At 37.0% G+C, this 15793-nt stretch overlaps 1 protein-coding gene across 5 annotated transcripts in view; it reads right to left on the bottom strand.

The window, feature by feature from the left end:
* DPYD (dihydropyrimidine dehydrogenase) overlaps positions 1-15793 on the bottom strand; it is an 860002-nt gene that overhangs the window by 302209 nt on the left and 542000 nt on the right. For all 5 annotated transcript variants that reach the window (XM_077987630.1, XM_015145562.3, XM_077987644.1 and 2 more), the window contains one exon: positions 7683-7751. In XM_077987630.1, coding sequence (XP_077843756.1) covers positions 7683-7751 — 69 coding nt within the window. The remainder of the gene's footprint in view (positions 1-7682; positions 7752-15793) is intronic.

The raw sequence follows: 15793 nt of genomic DNA, 5'->3' as shown, positions 1-15793 counted from the left end.
AATGGCGTGAACCCGGGGGGCGGAGCTTGCAGTGAGCCGAGATCGCGCCACTGCACTCCAGCCTGGGGCACAGAGCAAGACTCCGTCTCAAAAAAAAAAAAAAATGGTTATTATAGTGGCCAGGTGCAGTAGGTCACATCTGTAATCTTAGCACTTTGGGAAGCCCAGGTGGGAGGACTGCCTGAGCTTAGAATTTTAAGACCAGCGGGGCAACACAGTGAAACCCCATCTCTACCAAAATACAAAAAGATTAGCTGGCTGTGGCTGTCTGCCTGTAATCCCAGCTACTCGGGAGGTTGAGGCAGGAGAATCGCTTGAACCTGGGAGGCAGAGGTAGCAGTGAGCTGAGATCAGGCACTGCACTCCAGCCTGGGCAATGGAGCAAGACTCCATTTCCAAAAAAAAAAACTAGCTGATTCAAATTTTATATTCTTTTAGCTAACTTCTATAATTTTTCCAGTGCCATGGTTTATTTTTCAGTAAGGCCAACTAGAAGCTTGAACTGGTTACAACAGTATTTTAACAGGTTTATCACATGCAAAGGCTTAAAAAATAGTTCACTACTTTCTGCGTACACTAGACCTTTCTTTAGGGCAACAGTTGTTTCTTCTTTCTCTTTCCTTCCTAACTGTTTAAGATTTTAACCTATTTTTTCCTGCTCTATGAATGTTAAGTAGGACCTCAACAAACTTAGGAACTCCAGCTAGTCATTTCTCAGTTTATTTTCTTGCCTATCTTTATTCATTAGTGAGTCTGCTTTTTCTTCTGCACATTTGTTAAAGTCCATTTGATCATTGAGCCTGTTTCTTAACATGGTTTCATTATGGTTTTGCTTTCCTAATCCGATTTTAAAAGGCTTCATGTTATTTGAGAATTGCTGAAAACCATGCTACTCTTTCCTTGATGGTTTGGTAGTGAGCATGGATGAGCACAGCCTGCTGAACCCTAAGTTCAAATCTTATGCCTGTAGCTAAGGAATTGGGGATGATGTGTACAAGTCAGTCAACCTTCTTTGTCTCCAGCTGCTCAAGTGTTAACTGTGGATAATATGACCTGTCTCAAAACCATGCCATGCAGTAATTACCAGCTTAGCGAAAAGACTGTATAGTGCAAATATATGCTTATAACATGTTTCTTATTATTTCCTGGTTACTTCAAATATTTCCTTTAGACTTCTCTATTTAACCGAAATGCAGCAATTAATAGCAAATCAATTCAACATCATTTTGGATTAAATAAGGCTTTGCAAGGTAGTTGTATACATATGTACATTATGCATATTGCATTTCAAACTTACACCTAGCTACCATATTACATAATAATAGCTAACATTAATGCAGCATTTACAACATGCCAGACACTTTACTATGTCCTTTGTATGTTTTATCTTACTTTATCCTCACAGCAACTCTAAGAGGTAGGATATATCATTATTTCTACTTTATAATTGATAAAAGTAAGACTTAAAGAGTTCAAGTGATTTATCCAACATCCCACAGCCTATAGCTGATAGTAGGGTCTTTAACCCAAGCATTTTGAGTCCAGGACCTGCATTTGTGCCCACTATTATAATTTACTACAAATCACTTATTTTATGGCTGGAGTTGTCATAGCGTGTTACGAAAAACGTAACAGCTCGATATCCTTATAGCTTCCAAGTTTGAAGCAAAAATTAAAACATTTTAAAATCATCTGTCCAATATAAAATTTTTTCAATGACTAATTATTACAATTTCCCCAACATTATACACATATACAAATGCCCACTCACCAAACACACCTGGAAAGGCCTTTGAAATGTGCATCCAAGTCTCAAAAACAGACAATGCTGTTCAAGTGACACCATGAGAACAGGAACATTCATGTGGCCTCTGCTTGAAAATTCCTGTCTCAGGATGCACACCACCTTAAAAGGCAGTTAATTCCATTTCCAAGCAACTCTAACCATTCAAAAAGCCTTAATTGCTGAATTAGCATGAAATGTTAAATTAACTGAAATTGGGCATGCATTCTGATTCTTGTTAGTCACAAGCTTTTTAGTTTAGTCACTTACCCAGAGTTGATTCTACCTCACCTAAATGGTTATAAAATGAAATAGCCTAGTGATGGCAGTGACATAGGAAATACACTGTTACTAATTTCCTACATTATCTATTTATCATCCACCTACATGCAGTAGAGTGTGTGTGTGTGTGTGTGTGTATATAGATAGTGTGGACTCTGAGCCAAACTATGGGTTTGAATCCCACTTTTACTCCATCCTATCTGTGTGAACTTGAATACATTATTTCACTACTTTTGGCCTTAGTTTCCTCAAAAAAAAAAAAAAAAAAAAAAAAAAGAGGAAAACATCAAGTCAGTGATACGTTAGAACTCCAAAAAAAAATAAATAAATAAATAAAAATATATTAAAAAAGTGGAACGAAGTCACAGAGTTGTTGTTATAAGGTATAAATAAATTTGATATTTGCACAGAAAAATTCTAGGGAGATGTATTTTTAAATGTTTCCAAGGCTAATACAGGAAATGAGAAGTGCCAAAAGAGAAAGTTTATTTTTTACAGTTTTAAGTCAACTGAAAAGAAAAATAAGAGCTTTAACATATATAAAAGTTTAAAGAGGAGTGATAAAAACTAAGTAAGTAAATGACTTCTGGAATATAGTAAATACTATAAAGGTATACTCTATCTATCTAAATACTTTATCTGTCAATCTACCTACCTATCAATCATCTATCTATCTAAATACTTATTTATCCATCCAACAAGACCTCTGACTTGTCCTTCCTCTGCCTTGATATTAAAATGATTTAAGAGAACTCATCTGGTCCTACATTGTCTATACCTCAGGAGGGAAAGGAAAACTATCCTGAGAAATTCTTGGAATATGGCAGTGGTATAATTTTTAAAATTCTCTGAACCACTTTATAAAAACACCCAGAGAAACTAAGGTGGCAAAATTACAAACTCTTGTGCAACATATACAACAAAATCAGGCACAAAGCACTTCTCCTCTCTTCTCCTTCTTTCCTTACCTCTTCCTTTCTTTCCCTTACCTTCCTGATCACTACAGCTCTGAAGTCATTGGTCAGGGCAAGGTAAGGCAGGTGAGCATGAGCATTTGAGGAGCAGCCATGAGGGCCCAGTGTGGGATGTCACAGCCTATGCAGAGCCAGAAGGACGTCTACATGGCCAGTGGCATGGTGTGGTGTATCACAGCCCAAGTGGGAAGGGAAGACTTCCATGGGTGATAGGGGCTGGCAAAGGACATCAGAGCTCAAGTAGGGTGAGAACAGCGTACTGTAGTGGGGCATGAAAGGCACAATTATTGGATCCCTCTTAATTTCTTCCGTTAAATGAATACATGGGGTTAGATGTTGACTTTCTAAGTAGCAATGCTATCCTCTAGTCTCAACTATCCAAAACTGGAGTTAAAGTTCTCTGGGATCTTAAAACTCTCCGAGATAGACCTGGGACAGGTAAAGTACTCTTAGCTTGGGCCCCACTGGACATAAAGTCAGTTACTATCTCTCATCTCCAGCTGTGTGTCTATCTCCTGTGATTCCATTCTGTCCTGTCTACTGTCCCTGTTCAGAAACTTATATCCAACTGGTCCTACATATTTCTGTAATGTGCCTCTGTCTGATTTTTACCTCAAACTATTTGAGATTTCTAACTCTCACAGCTATTAAATTCATGACGTATTGCTGCCCAGATTCAGCTAAAAAAACTGATAGGAACCTGGCTTGTTAGTGTTTTATTTTGGCTCCGCTAGGAATAGTATGGGAACTTGGTTTTAGTGCCTGTGCCTTTCTGCTGGATCTTCCTTGTCTCTTCCTACCAAAGGTGGTCAGAACCTTGGCAATCCCTCATCAGGTACCTGACTTAAAATCATCATCATTGGATTTTAAACCCTTCAAGTTCATGGGTGCCAAATAAAATACCACTCTTCCCATTTATTCTGTAATGGCTTCCTTTTTGTTTGCCACATGGCAATACTCAAATTGTATACTTCTTTTCTACTTCATTCAACAAATATCTGCTGGTAGAGAAAGCCTTGTGCTTGGAATTGAGGATTAAGCAGTGAACCACACAGGGGTCTCGATCCCCATGGACATTATTTCACTATTTACATTACACAAATACATTATTTGTGTAATGCTTTCTAACAAGCAGGACAGAGGAACTATTAGTAATGACTAATGACACAATTGTTAATCACCATTTTATTATATGCTACAGAGGAAAAGCACAGGCAGAGGTAGATCCAGATTTTGGGGAGCCTAATGCTTAAGTAATTTGGAAAACCCTCTTTAAGGAAAAAACGATAACCAAACATTGTAAACACAGAGTTAGGTACAGGGACTTGGAAATGGTCCATGCAAGTAAATGCCCTGAAGCTTAAGCTTCATTAACTATCTGGTCAACTGGCCTCTGAAGACAGGGCCTTAGAATATAGGACAGGGAGGTTTAACCTATGTGGTTGGAGGCTCAGGGTTGAGGAAGAGAGAACATTGCAGGCCAAGGGAACAGCAAACTTTCTGAGTTGGGAACATGTTGGAGGAGGAAAAGAAGGCAGCAGGATCTGGAATGCAGAAAACAGATCCACAGTGACACTGGAGAGAGGCAGGCAGGGGAAGGGCCAAGTAGCACTTAATGGTCAAGTCAAGAGTTCTGAAATTAGGAAAGATGGAAAGAATTTGGATTGGTTGAGAGCAAGATGATTAGTGGAGCTATTGCTGATAAACTTGGTAATGATGCATTTTGGACCACAGCCAATTATATGCTTCCTCAAATTTGATGGCACCACTTGTCACCCAGGAATTTTGCCGCTACTTCAAAGGGAAACCCGAGTCCCTGTTGCTATCTTCACATCTCCTTCAGTAACTGTCCACTCTCACAGACTCCCTCCAGATGAGACTGGGTTGTGTCACAACCTCCACTGAGCCTGTCAAAGTGAGAGCTCCAGGAGCACCAGTGCCCACGCCCGATCAGGAGGCTCTGGCCTTTCCCTTCAATTCTGGGTTTAGATGAAGCATCACACCCCACGCTAGGAAATCTAGCTTCCCTATGGTGTGAAATGGGACCGGTGAGAGACAGGAAACTGAAGGAGCCAGTAGACTCATTCCTTCCACTTCCTTTCCTAGAAAGTGATGAGACAATGGGTGATTCTATCATATTGTGAGATGATGTGCTATTCCTTGTCCCATATAACTGAGCAATTGGCTGCATTTCCTTGTGAAGTTGTGTCCAGCTCTGGAACACACCATATTGTGCTTGTTTTCCCTTCTCCCCATCTCATTTTTCTTTTCTCCTCAGTCTTACTGCTCTGAGATTATATACTTCAATAAAGCTTTTTTCACATTAACTTTGACTCAGGCTCTATTTTCAAGGCTAATTACAAATTAAGAAAGAAATTGATTCAAGATGGACTATACTGGATTAAAGATCCATTGACAAGTGAATACTGTGAACCTTCAGCAATGGCTCAATTTGGCATATATCTGATTGCTCCCTATTGTTCATCTTTGCTTTGGCTGGTCAGGGACTTTATACATAGTAGGTGTTTCATAAATCTTCTTTTGCATAAATTTGGAGTATACTACCAAGGTTCCAGAAAAGCAAGAGAGCCTGTGGTCAGGTACGTGGACCAAGAAAGCTAACCAGATTCTAACAATGTTACTGATTTGACACAAGCAGTAGAAACTTCTTTATGGTGCTCAAAAACATGACAAAGTCAAGCCAGGTTGAAGAATATAGAAGACAACACGAAACGGGTATGCATTCTAAGGTTCTACTGCTCCATATGTGTCATTTCTGTTTCAGATAAAGTAGCAAAAAGCTGATAGCAGGTTTCCTCAGCTCTCTATTGTGTAATTCAAGAATTAATCAGCCATAAAGAGGGTTTTATAAACTTAAGATTTAGTATACATCATCACATCACATCATTAGCTAAACTTAAAACAGTTGGCATGCAAGAGTGCTGGTGTGGTGTCTCTGATTTCTTATATCCCTATGCCACCACACCCAAAAGAAATGTACATGTTAGGTAGTACAGTAACTTGGACTTGAATATGTTTTTGTTGGTTTTGAAGATTTTAATGTCGATTTTTCCATTGTAAGGAAATCTGTTTTAACCTGTTTTGAAACATATTCATAAAATCAAAACCAAATACTGATTCTATAAAATGTTATTGGGTGCCTACCATATGAACTGTGATGAAATCATGCTGCTTAATATTACCCTCCTAGAAGCTGTGAAGGCCTAGGGGATACTTCCTTCATGTGATATCTCCTGGGCTAGTCCAGATTTAGGATTATAGTGAAGATTTTTATTTTTTAATTGATATTATCATACCTTCTTGTTATGCAGACTGCTCTCCTATGGGGAGATTTTGCAGACCGTTTTGACTGAACAAAAGGCATACCTTTTCCTCCCTTCTTTCTTTTTATTTTTGTTTTTGCTATAGAGTAATTAGAAGGTGATATTAAATAAAACGGAAATTAAAGAAACATATGAAATGTGAAAGATATCTTTAGGTTAGCCAGTTTGTTTATAATTAAAGGCTTTTGACTTATAAAAAGTAATCTTGCCTATTTAAAAATTAATGTCTAATATTGAAAAAAAAATTTTTGAAAAGTATTTTGTTCTTACAGAAAGGCAGAGAAGCAAGCGGCATGATAAAGCCATTCATCATAGTCAGCTTAAAATTGGCACAGCTCAAGCCAAGCATGGGCTCTGTGGAAGATTTCATGGTCAATTAGGTAAATACATGTATCAAATGAACCCAGCACGGAAGATCACGAGGCCAATTACTGATCATGTTTAATTTCACCCCTCTAAGTCCCAGAAGTAATTTTTTCCTTTCTCATTTTTAAAATATCCAAATAAAAGGTATAATCAACATTTTTGAACACTATAGAGAGCTTTGCAGTATTTTATAATGTAGCCTCAATTAGTTCATCGGTATCGTTAGATTTAGTCTTCTATATTACTGAGAGGTTTTCAAGAAACCCCAGCTAAGACTCTCCAGACTATTTTCCATGACAGCATGATGGACATAAGTGTATAATTTTAAGTATGTATTTTTCTATTTGAAATACAAATTTGAGGCACATGGTTACTTGTTTGCATTTGTGCAGGATTCAATTTATATTATGGAAAACCTGCTGACTAGTGTTCCATTCAGGAGCATTCTGTCCCACTCTTTTATGCATGTCTGTATTCAAACTAGAATAGTATTAAATGAACCTTTTATACTTTAAATATTCAAGAGTTTTATATTCAAAATTTCTTCTCTTACTGTCAAACTAGTTTGCCTAATGGCAAGGTAAGATCAAGTTAGACTCTCAAAGGTAGAATTAAATTTTATCATGGCATCCATCATAATATACAGTTTGCTTAACATGCAAATAAAGAGTGTATAGATCCAGAGAATAAAGGATTTTTAGGTAGTGAGTGAAATCCAAGGGACTGCTTTTATAGAATAAATTCCTTTTAAATTTACATTTCCATCATTTTAATGAAAACACAGGGTAAACAAATTATAATAAAAATGTTTTAAGTTACATTTTCAATTCAATTTTACTTCTACTGCATTATTTTTCATGGCAGCTCTTTATTTAAAACTAATAAAAATAGGAGAGAAGAAATGAAATAAATATATACGAAAGTAACCATTACCTCAGACTTTTTGGCAAGTTCCATCCAGTCATTTTTATTGTAACTGCACATGATGCTAGCAATCACAATCTTTAAAAAGAAAAAGAGTATAAGTTCAAGTAGTTATGCAGTTGTACACAAAGATACATTAATATTTATATAAATTTATAATGGTACACTATATTATAAAATTAGTTTTCAAACTGTTAAAAAAATAAATCATTAGAAAACAGCAGGGTATGATAGCAAAACACAGGGTGACATTTGGGGCTTTGGAATTACATTAGGAGACTTTCTCATTTAGTATCTGTGAACATGAGGGCAAGTTACTTAACTTTTCTGATCCTCAGCATTCTCTTTTTCAAAATAGAAATGATATTACTGACTTTGCCATCCTCTGAAAGTAGCAATGTAAATACATGCATGTATCTGAAGGGATTGTCTAATTATACAACGCCGTTAAAATGCTGTTTGTAATTACTGGTCTAGTGAAAAGGTTTTAAGTGATGGAAAAGAAAAAAAATTAGTGTTTCTTTCAAACATAACTCATTATAGTATACATAATACCTTAAATATTCATAGTGCATTATATTTTTAAATTTTATTACATATTATTTAACTACATTATTACCAAAATCCCATAATGGAGACTGTATAGAGTAGTAATTACTAGTGCCTCCTCTGAAACTAGGATGCCCAGGTTAGAACCCTGACTCTGTCACTTACACGTGGCTCTGGTCAAAGTATTTAGTTTCCTGATTGGTAAAATATGAATAGTAGTGCCACTTATTAAGAAAAGTAATAACAGAAATTGGCCAGGCGTGGTGGCTCACACTTGTAATCCCAACCCTTTGGGAGGCAGAGGCGGGTGGATCACTTGAGGTCAGGAGTTCGAGATCTGGCCAACATTGCGAAACCCCATCTCTACTAAAAATACAAAAATTATCCAGGCATGGTGGCATGTGCCTGTATACAGCTACTCAAGAGGCAGAGACAGGAGAATTGCTTGAACCAGGAGGTGGAGGTTGCAGTGAGCCAAGATCGTGCTGCCGCTACACTCCAGCCTGGGCAACAGAGCGAGACTCCATCTCAAAAAAGAAAAGAAAAGAGAAGTAATAACAGAAATTTAACAGAAATGGCTAAGACTTATATAGCTCTTACAGTGTGCTTGGCACTGTTTCAATGGTTTTTACTTTATTAACTTATTTAATCATTCCCAGTGTTATTCTCCCCACTTTACAGATGAAGACGCCGAGGCAATGAGACCTGACAGTCATATAGCTGATAAGGAGCAGAGCTAGGACCCAGAGCCAGGCAGTGTGACTGACTGAGAGTCTGTGCTTTTAACCACTAGGTTTTGCTAGCCCAAAGCAAATACTTACATGTAAGTAATTATTTCCTATCATTATCATTTAAAGACTATGAAATTGAGGCTGGGTGTGGTGGTTCATGCCTATAATCCCAGCACTTTGGGAAGCAGAAGCAGGAAGATCGCTTGAGCCCAGGAATTCATTACCAGCCTGAGAAACATAGCAATACCTTGTCTCCACAAAAAAATAGAAAAATTAGCTGGGTGTGGTGACCTGACCCTGTAGTCCCAGCCACTCAGGAAGCTGAGATGGGAAGATCACTTGACTCCAGGTGTTCAAGGTTACAGGGAGCTATGATCGCGTTACTGCACTCCAGCCTGGGCAACAGAGCAAGATTCTATCTCTATAAAGTAAGAGATTGAGACACAAAGAGTTTGTGCCAAGCTTAAAGTTGCAGAGTCTAGTGTTAAGAATCCTCTAAAAGCCATTATGCTCTCACTTCATAGAGCTTTTTTATTTACGTTGAGAAAAATCCAAAGATATGCTGTAAAAGTCAGATAAATGTTTTCATCAGGAGGATACAAAATTGTGACCATATTGGAGAGAGTTCTAAAAACCAGGGAGAGAAGTCTGTCTTTAAAGTTTTCCTTTTTTTTCTTTCCGGATAGACTACAAACACCATGAAAGCTGGGGCTGCTCTGCATTAGTCATCATTTATCTACAGTAACTAGCATGGTATTTGGCACGTATCAAAGACTGAAAGAAAAAATGAATGAGGTCACCAGAGGTTTAGGAGCAAGGGGTTGCATTGTCAGCTTACCCTTTTAAGAAGATTAAGTAGAAATGGATATCATAAGTTAGAGAAGGGAAAAATAAACAATTGAAAACTGCTGGCGATGATATGAGTAAGAGTGAAGAGTGATTAGGGCTGATGAAGGTATCTGTCTTGGTGATGAAAAAATAATCAGATATTAAAATACACAGGACTAATCAACTAGAGAAGCAATTAAAAAGAAGGAAGCAAAATATCTGAGAGTCTGAATCAAAGCCACTGAGAAATTCGCAGAACATTAGTCACATAAAGGTTAAACAACTTTCCGAAATATGGAAGCCAGGAGAAACAGCAATTTTGAATAGATTCCTTAGACAGAGGAACAAAGAGAAGAAAGTAAAAGTAGATGATGGATAGAGAAAATTAAGCATGCCAAATTATTATTCATTGAGTTTAGGATCCAACTTTTTTCGTCTAGTGAAACTACAGCTTTTCAGAATTCGGGAGAAAAATGTAAGAATGCTTGTTCCATGGCCTTTTCTCTAGGGGCTAAAAGAAGTGAAAAGTCATACTCCAAGTTTCATTTGCAACCATAAAAGGGTCACCATGTAATTATGCAGTTTTAGTTAGAGATGCTTTCCACCCTTTCCAAGTGATCTAAGATCTTGCTCAGGGGTGCTATACCCTATTCTCCAGTTGGAAAAAAGATCAAGGAGAAATATCAAAGAGGGCACCAGATCTTCCAGGACTAGACCTAACACCTCTTGGTGTAGGCATCCCTTGCAAAACAAAGCAAAGCAAAGCAAAGCAAAACAAAACAAAACAGAAAGAGAGAGAGAGATTAAGGACCTTATTTGAAACGAAAAATCAACTGGGATGATGCCTGGGGGCAGGTGACAGCATTCTATTGTCTTCAGTGGCCATAAGGCAGAGGTCAAGTAAAAAACAGTCTGTTAATCTAAGGATTTAGGGAATGAGCAGAGCCCTGAGGCTTGTTGCTAGAACTTCAAGGGCAGAGACAGTACAAAGATACAGACTGAAGAAAAACAAAAAAATTAGCTATTAGATACTAGTTACCCTGTGGTGAAACTGATAAGCAATCAGCATACATTTTTAGGAAATTTTTTTCTTAAAACAAAATAAAACAACCACCACCACAAAACCCCCCACCTCCTAGCATAACAAAATAATCCCCTAATTCACATTCCCATGCAATGCAACTATGAAGTGGCTGCTCAATCAGCACAGTCACAGCATGTGCACCCCTCTCTCCAGCTCCCCTCTCAGGGTTCCATGGAGGACAAGAAAAACCTTTCAGGTGGGCTGAATCTAGCCAGGCAGATGGGTTGACCAAAGAAATCCACACAAGGGAAGCAAGGTTTACCAGCCTTGACAGTAGGATATGATATGTGCTCTCAACTAGGGGCTAACACTGTTTCTCTCTTTTACATGGCAATTTTAATTTTAACAGAGCTATTTTTCACTTCAAATTTATATTGACTGTGCCAGGGTTAGTTAAGATAATTGTTCGCCCTGTAGGTTGCTGAGAATCATGAGGCACTACAATTGGGCTTGATGAAGAAAAATAAATATCATCCAGAGAGTTGTTCAGGATATTGAGAGAATCATGCCATCGAATGCTGGTGGGCAGCCTCTGACTGAGGAGGGGTGGACACCGATGGGAGAGACATATTATGGTAAGCGGAGGTTTCCATTGTATGCTCTGAGCAGCCAAGCACTATCCTGTTCTCCTTTCCCTATCCATTGAAAGCAGACTCTACCTTCTTGCCCCCCCAAAAGAGAAAGTATCCCCACTTGCACTAATCACAGGAATTGGGTACTCTGCTCCTATCAAAATCCTTCAGTGGAACTGGGAAAGCTAAAGATTTTTTTTTTTTTTTTTTGTGAAGTTTGATTTTTTTTGTGTGAAGTTTGATTTTTTTGTGTGTGTGTGTGAAGTTTGTTCACAGCTGCTGGTGATCACTGACTCCTCAACCACTTTCCCACCCCAAAGCTTACTACACTGGGAAGAAAAGCAGAGACAGTGGAAAGTACACAAATACACGAGATGGAAAGAGATCCCCTTTGCACCACTTTTAAGGCCAGATGGCTCACTAACATATCTGTGTATTTAAATTAATAAATACCACATTTTAGCTTAAGGAAATTCTATTTTTACATTCTTGCTTTATGATTTAAAAGTCTTGACAATTACTACATGCTAAGCTACAATTGTCATGTTTCAAAGCAATTTTTTAAATCAATTAAATTTCAGGAAAAAATATCTTCATATTTATTTTAGAAATGTGAAATGGTCTAAGGATTTTAAATATCCTTATCTAAAACCAGAGGATGGTTTGTGAAAATATGTGGTAGCATTCTATTTCTGAGAAATAAAGATGACCAAAAAGTAATTTTACTTTTTATTAAAAGAGATAGCAATTTTTCAGAGTCAGGTGAAAGACATTAACGCTAAAAGGACACTGGACACAATTTAATATCTATTTGATGATTACAAGGCCCTTCAGTGTTTTGCTGTATTTTATTTTTAATCAAGCAGGAGGGAACAGATTTTTTTTTCCTATGAAAAAAACAGAATGATGGTATTTTATATCATGAGACATCATGCAATGTTATTAGAAATAAATACCCAATGAAATATATTCTTAAATCAAAGCAACCTTTTTCTATATCAATATTTCACTTAATTTATGCCATTTCCAGTGCTCAACTTTTACGGCTCATATTTTAAAACATTATTTGAATGAGCAGATAGTGAAACCCAGATGCTACATAATATTTGAACTTTGTCTCCCCCCATCCTACATTTTATGTTACACAGTCTGGTGGGAGATTCAATGTCACCTAATTGATTAATAAGCAAATTGAGCATCTACTATAAGAGGAATTAAATGGCACACAAAATGGAGCTTAAGAAATTGACTTAGCATCTTCGTGCATTCAACTTCCAACCAATATTTCTTGAGCCCCACTATATGCCAATAGCTGTTCTAACTCAGAAGTGATGAACAAGACAGAAAAAGTCCCTGCCCTCCTGAAGCTTACATTTTAGGGAGGAAAATGTCATAATGATTAAAAAAGAAAAGATACATTAATTGGACCATTTCCAGTTCCAATTGTTAGACCTATTTACAATATTATTGTTAGGAAGACAGTAATAGAGGAGGAGAGCATGACAGAGAATCACCAGAATACATATATGCATATCAGATACATAGTCTGTAAAAACCTCCCTAAGTTGAAAACTGAGAGATGAGATGGCACCTCATATTAAATAAAATGCAGAAGTGAGTAAAAGCAGCCAGCTATGTAGAAGTAACTACAGGTGCAAAGACTGAGTTGGGAATGAGCATGGTATGTTCAAGGGGAAAAAAGAAGGCTTTTGTGGTTGTAGATTCATGAGAGGACAGGAATAGTATGAAAGAAAATGAGAGAAGCAGGCAATAGCCAGATCTCTGGGAGCTCTGAACCCTGTGGGAGATTGGGTTTTATTGTAGGTGTAATGGCAGGCCACAGAAAGGTTTAAAGGAGGGTGATAAAATAATCTGATGTACATTTTCAAAAGATGCTTCTTACTATATGGAATGGGATAAGGGGGTTAAGGGTGAAAGCAAGGAGTCTGATTATGTAGAAATAATGTGGCTTTCATGATATCCATGGAGATATAGAGAAGTGGATAGCTCTGAGGTTCTAGTTGGCGAATGCTCAGATTTAGAGAGACAGAGAAAAGTAGAAATTAAGAAAGATCTGAGATATTTGGCTTGAACTACTGAACTGTGAATGCAAATAATTTACTGAGATAGAATAAAGTCTAATGAAGAAAGTAGTAGGGGAATATTGAAGAGGTCCAATTACAATATTTTACATTTAATACGTCTAAGTAAGCAGAGCATTAGTGAAGACATCAATTGTGCCACTGGATACATGAGTGGAGAATTCACTAAAGAGGTCAAGGATAAAGGTGCAAGTTTTAGAGACTTCAAAATATGATGGTATTTGAAGTCACCAGGCTAGATGACTTCACAAAAGGAAGAAAATAATACAGGGAAAAAGAAAGGCCCTAGGACTGACCTGGGGGCACAAGAGAGTGTGATGTCGTGCCAAGAGAAGGAAGTGTTCCAAAAAGTAAGGAACAATCAACCGTGATGAATGCTTCTGAAAGTCTGCGTCAAAGAGCAGAAAAGTGTCCACTGGATTTGAAGAGAGAAAAATCATTCATAACCTTTATAAGAGGGGTTTCAGGGAAGTGACAGGGACAAAAGTCAGGCTGGAATGAGTTGAGTGAATAGAATATGAAGAAGTAGAGGCAATACACAAATCTCTCTAAACGTTTTCTTGGGCTAGCTGAAAGACAAATGAGGGCAGCCTGTACAAGGTCATGGGAGGACTAATGATTTTTTCTTAATGGACTATATTTGAGTATGTTTTTACACTGGTGAAAATGATTTGAGAAAGAGAAAGAAGCTCTTGAAAAGGGAAGAGGGGATGATGAATCGAAAGTACAAGTGGAGAAAGTGGCCTTTAAGAGAGGCAGAGGCATTGTTTCTATTTAACAGGATAAAAAACGAGTAGAGAGAGAAAAATAACTATGGATACATTTAGGTTTCTAAATTCGATGTGGAAAAAGTAAAATCATTCTTCCTGGTGTCTACATTTTCATTATGAACTAGGATGTAAGGTCTCTTGCTGAGGGTAAAGAGAACTAGTTACGGGTTTGTGACTGTGAGGAAGAGATGAAAGTATGAAATAGTCTCTAAAAATGGGCCAAGCATAGTGGCTCATATGCCTGTAATCCTAGCTACTCAGGAGGCTGAGGCAGGAGGATGGCTTGAGCCCAGGAGTTTGGAGGCTTCAGTGAGCTATGATTGTACTTCTGTACTACAGCCTGGGTGACAGAATGAGATTTTGTCTTTGAAAAAAAAAAAAAAAGGAAGAAAGAAAAGAAAGGGAAAACAAATTTGCTAAGAATATGGTATGATTACTAGGTCAAAAAGGCAGATATATTTAATCGGTGTTGACAATATTTATGAAAATATGACTAGTAAAAATAAAAGGACAAGATGATTTACAAAATTGGAACATAGATTACAGTCCTCTTTATATTACTGAAAACATAAAATTGGGTTTTATAGATTGTCTTAGAGTTGAGGTCCATTTTATCAAGATGCTTTTAAGTGCTTCAGTCATTAAAATTTGATGTGTTCCTGAAAAGTCATTCTTTTAGTGAATTCTGCTTTGTAGAAAACACTTTTAAATTGGAGTATTTAATAGTTTTGACTTTCATTTTGACTAATTAATACAATTTAAGAAAATGTACATATTTTTTTGTAAACATCTAATTTCTATGAGACATTAACATTTCGAAGCATATAAAATGCAAAGTATAATAATTTACTAATCAAATTTTGCATATTTCTTTCTCTCTGAAAGGTATCTCAAAGGTGAAAAACAATGGGTAGATGCCTACTTGGTAAAAAAAAAAAAAAAAAAAAAAAGTAGTACTATAAGGCTTCCACTGTCATCCTTTGAATTTTTAAATAAAGGAATCAAATTTAATGGTCACCTTTTTTTTTGTTTTGACAATTCCATTTCCTTAGGGAATAAATAAAATTATTTTATTAAGTAGCTTTTAAAAACTGAATGTCATTAAAGCTTACACATTAAAAATTAAGGTGGAGAACAACATAAAACTTGCAATGGCTTACAATAACAAGCAGGCTGTCTTGTCAAATTCCCATTGACTTCAAGCCCATGCTTTTTAAAACACATTGACAACGCTGTTTTGGTATTCTGTAACCATACTGTGAACTACATAGGAAATCCAGTCAACAATTCAGCTTCAAGACAATCTAAATTTTTTAGTAGGGAAAAAGTGCAAAGTGACAGGGGTGAACAACTATAAATTACAAGTAGCCAAGTCAGGTTTTGTCAAACACTTTAACAAAATCATTGCTAAGACTACTGGGATTATATTGATGAGGAAAAACAGCATGAGACATTTGATTTTCAAAGACATTTAAACAAAGAAA

The sequence above is a fragment of the Macaca mulatta genome, chromosome 1 (assembly GCF_049350105.2).
Source record: "Macaca mulatta isolate MMU2019108-1 chromosome 1, T2T-MMU8v2.0, whole genome shotgun sequence".
NCBI lineage: Eukaryota > Metazoa > Chordata > Mammalia > Primates > Cercopithecidae > Macaca > Macaca mulatta.
Note: the sequence above shows the minus strand (reverse complement) of the source record. Positions and strands in the feature narration are given on the sequence as shown.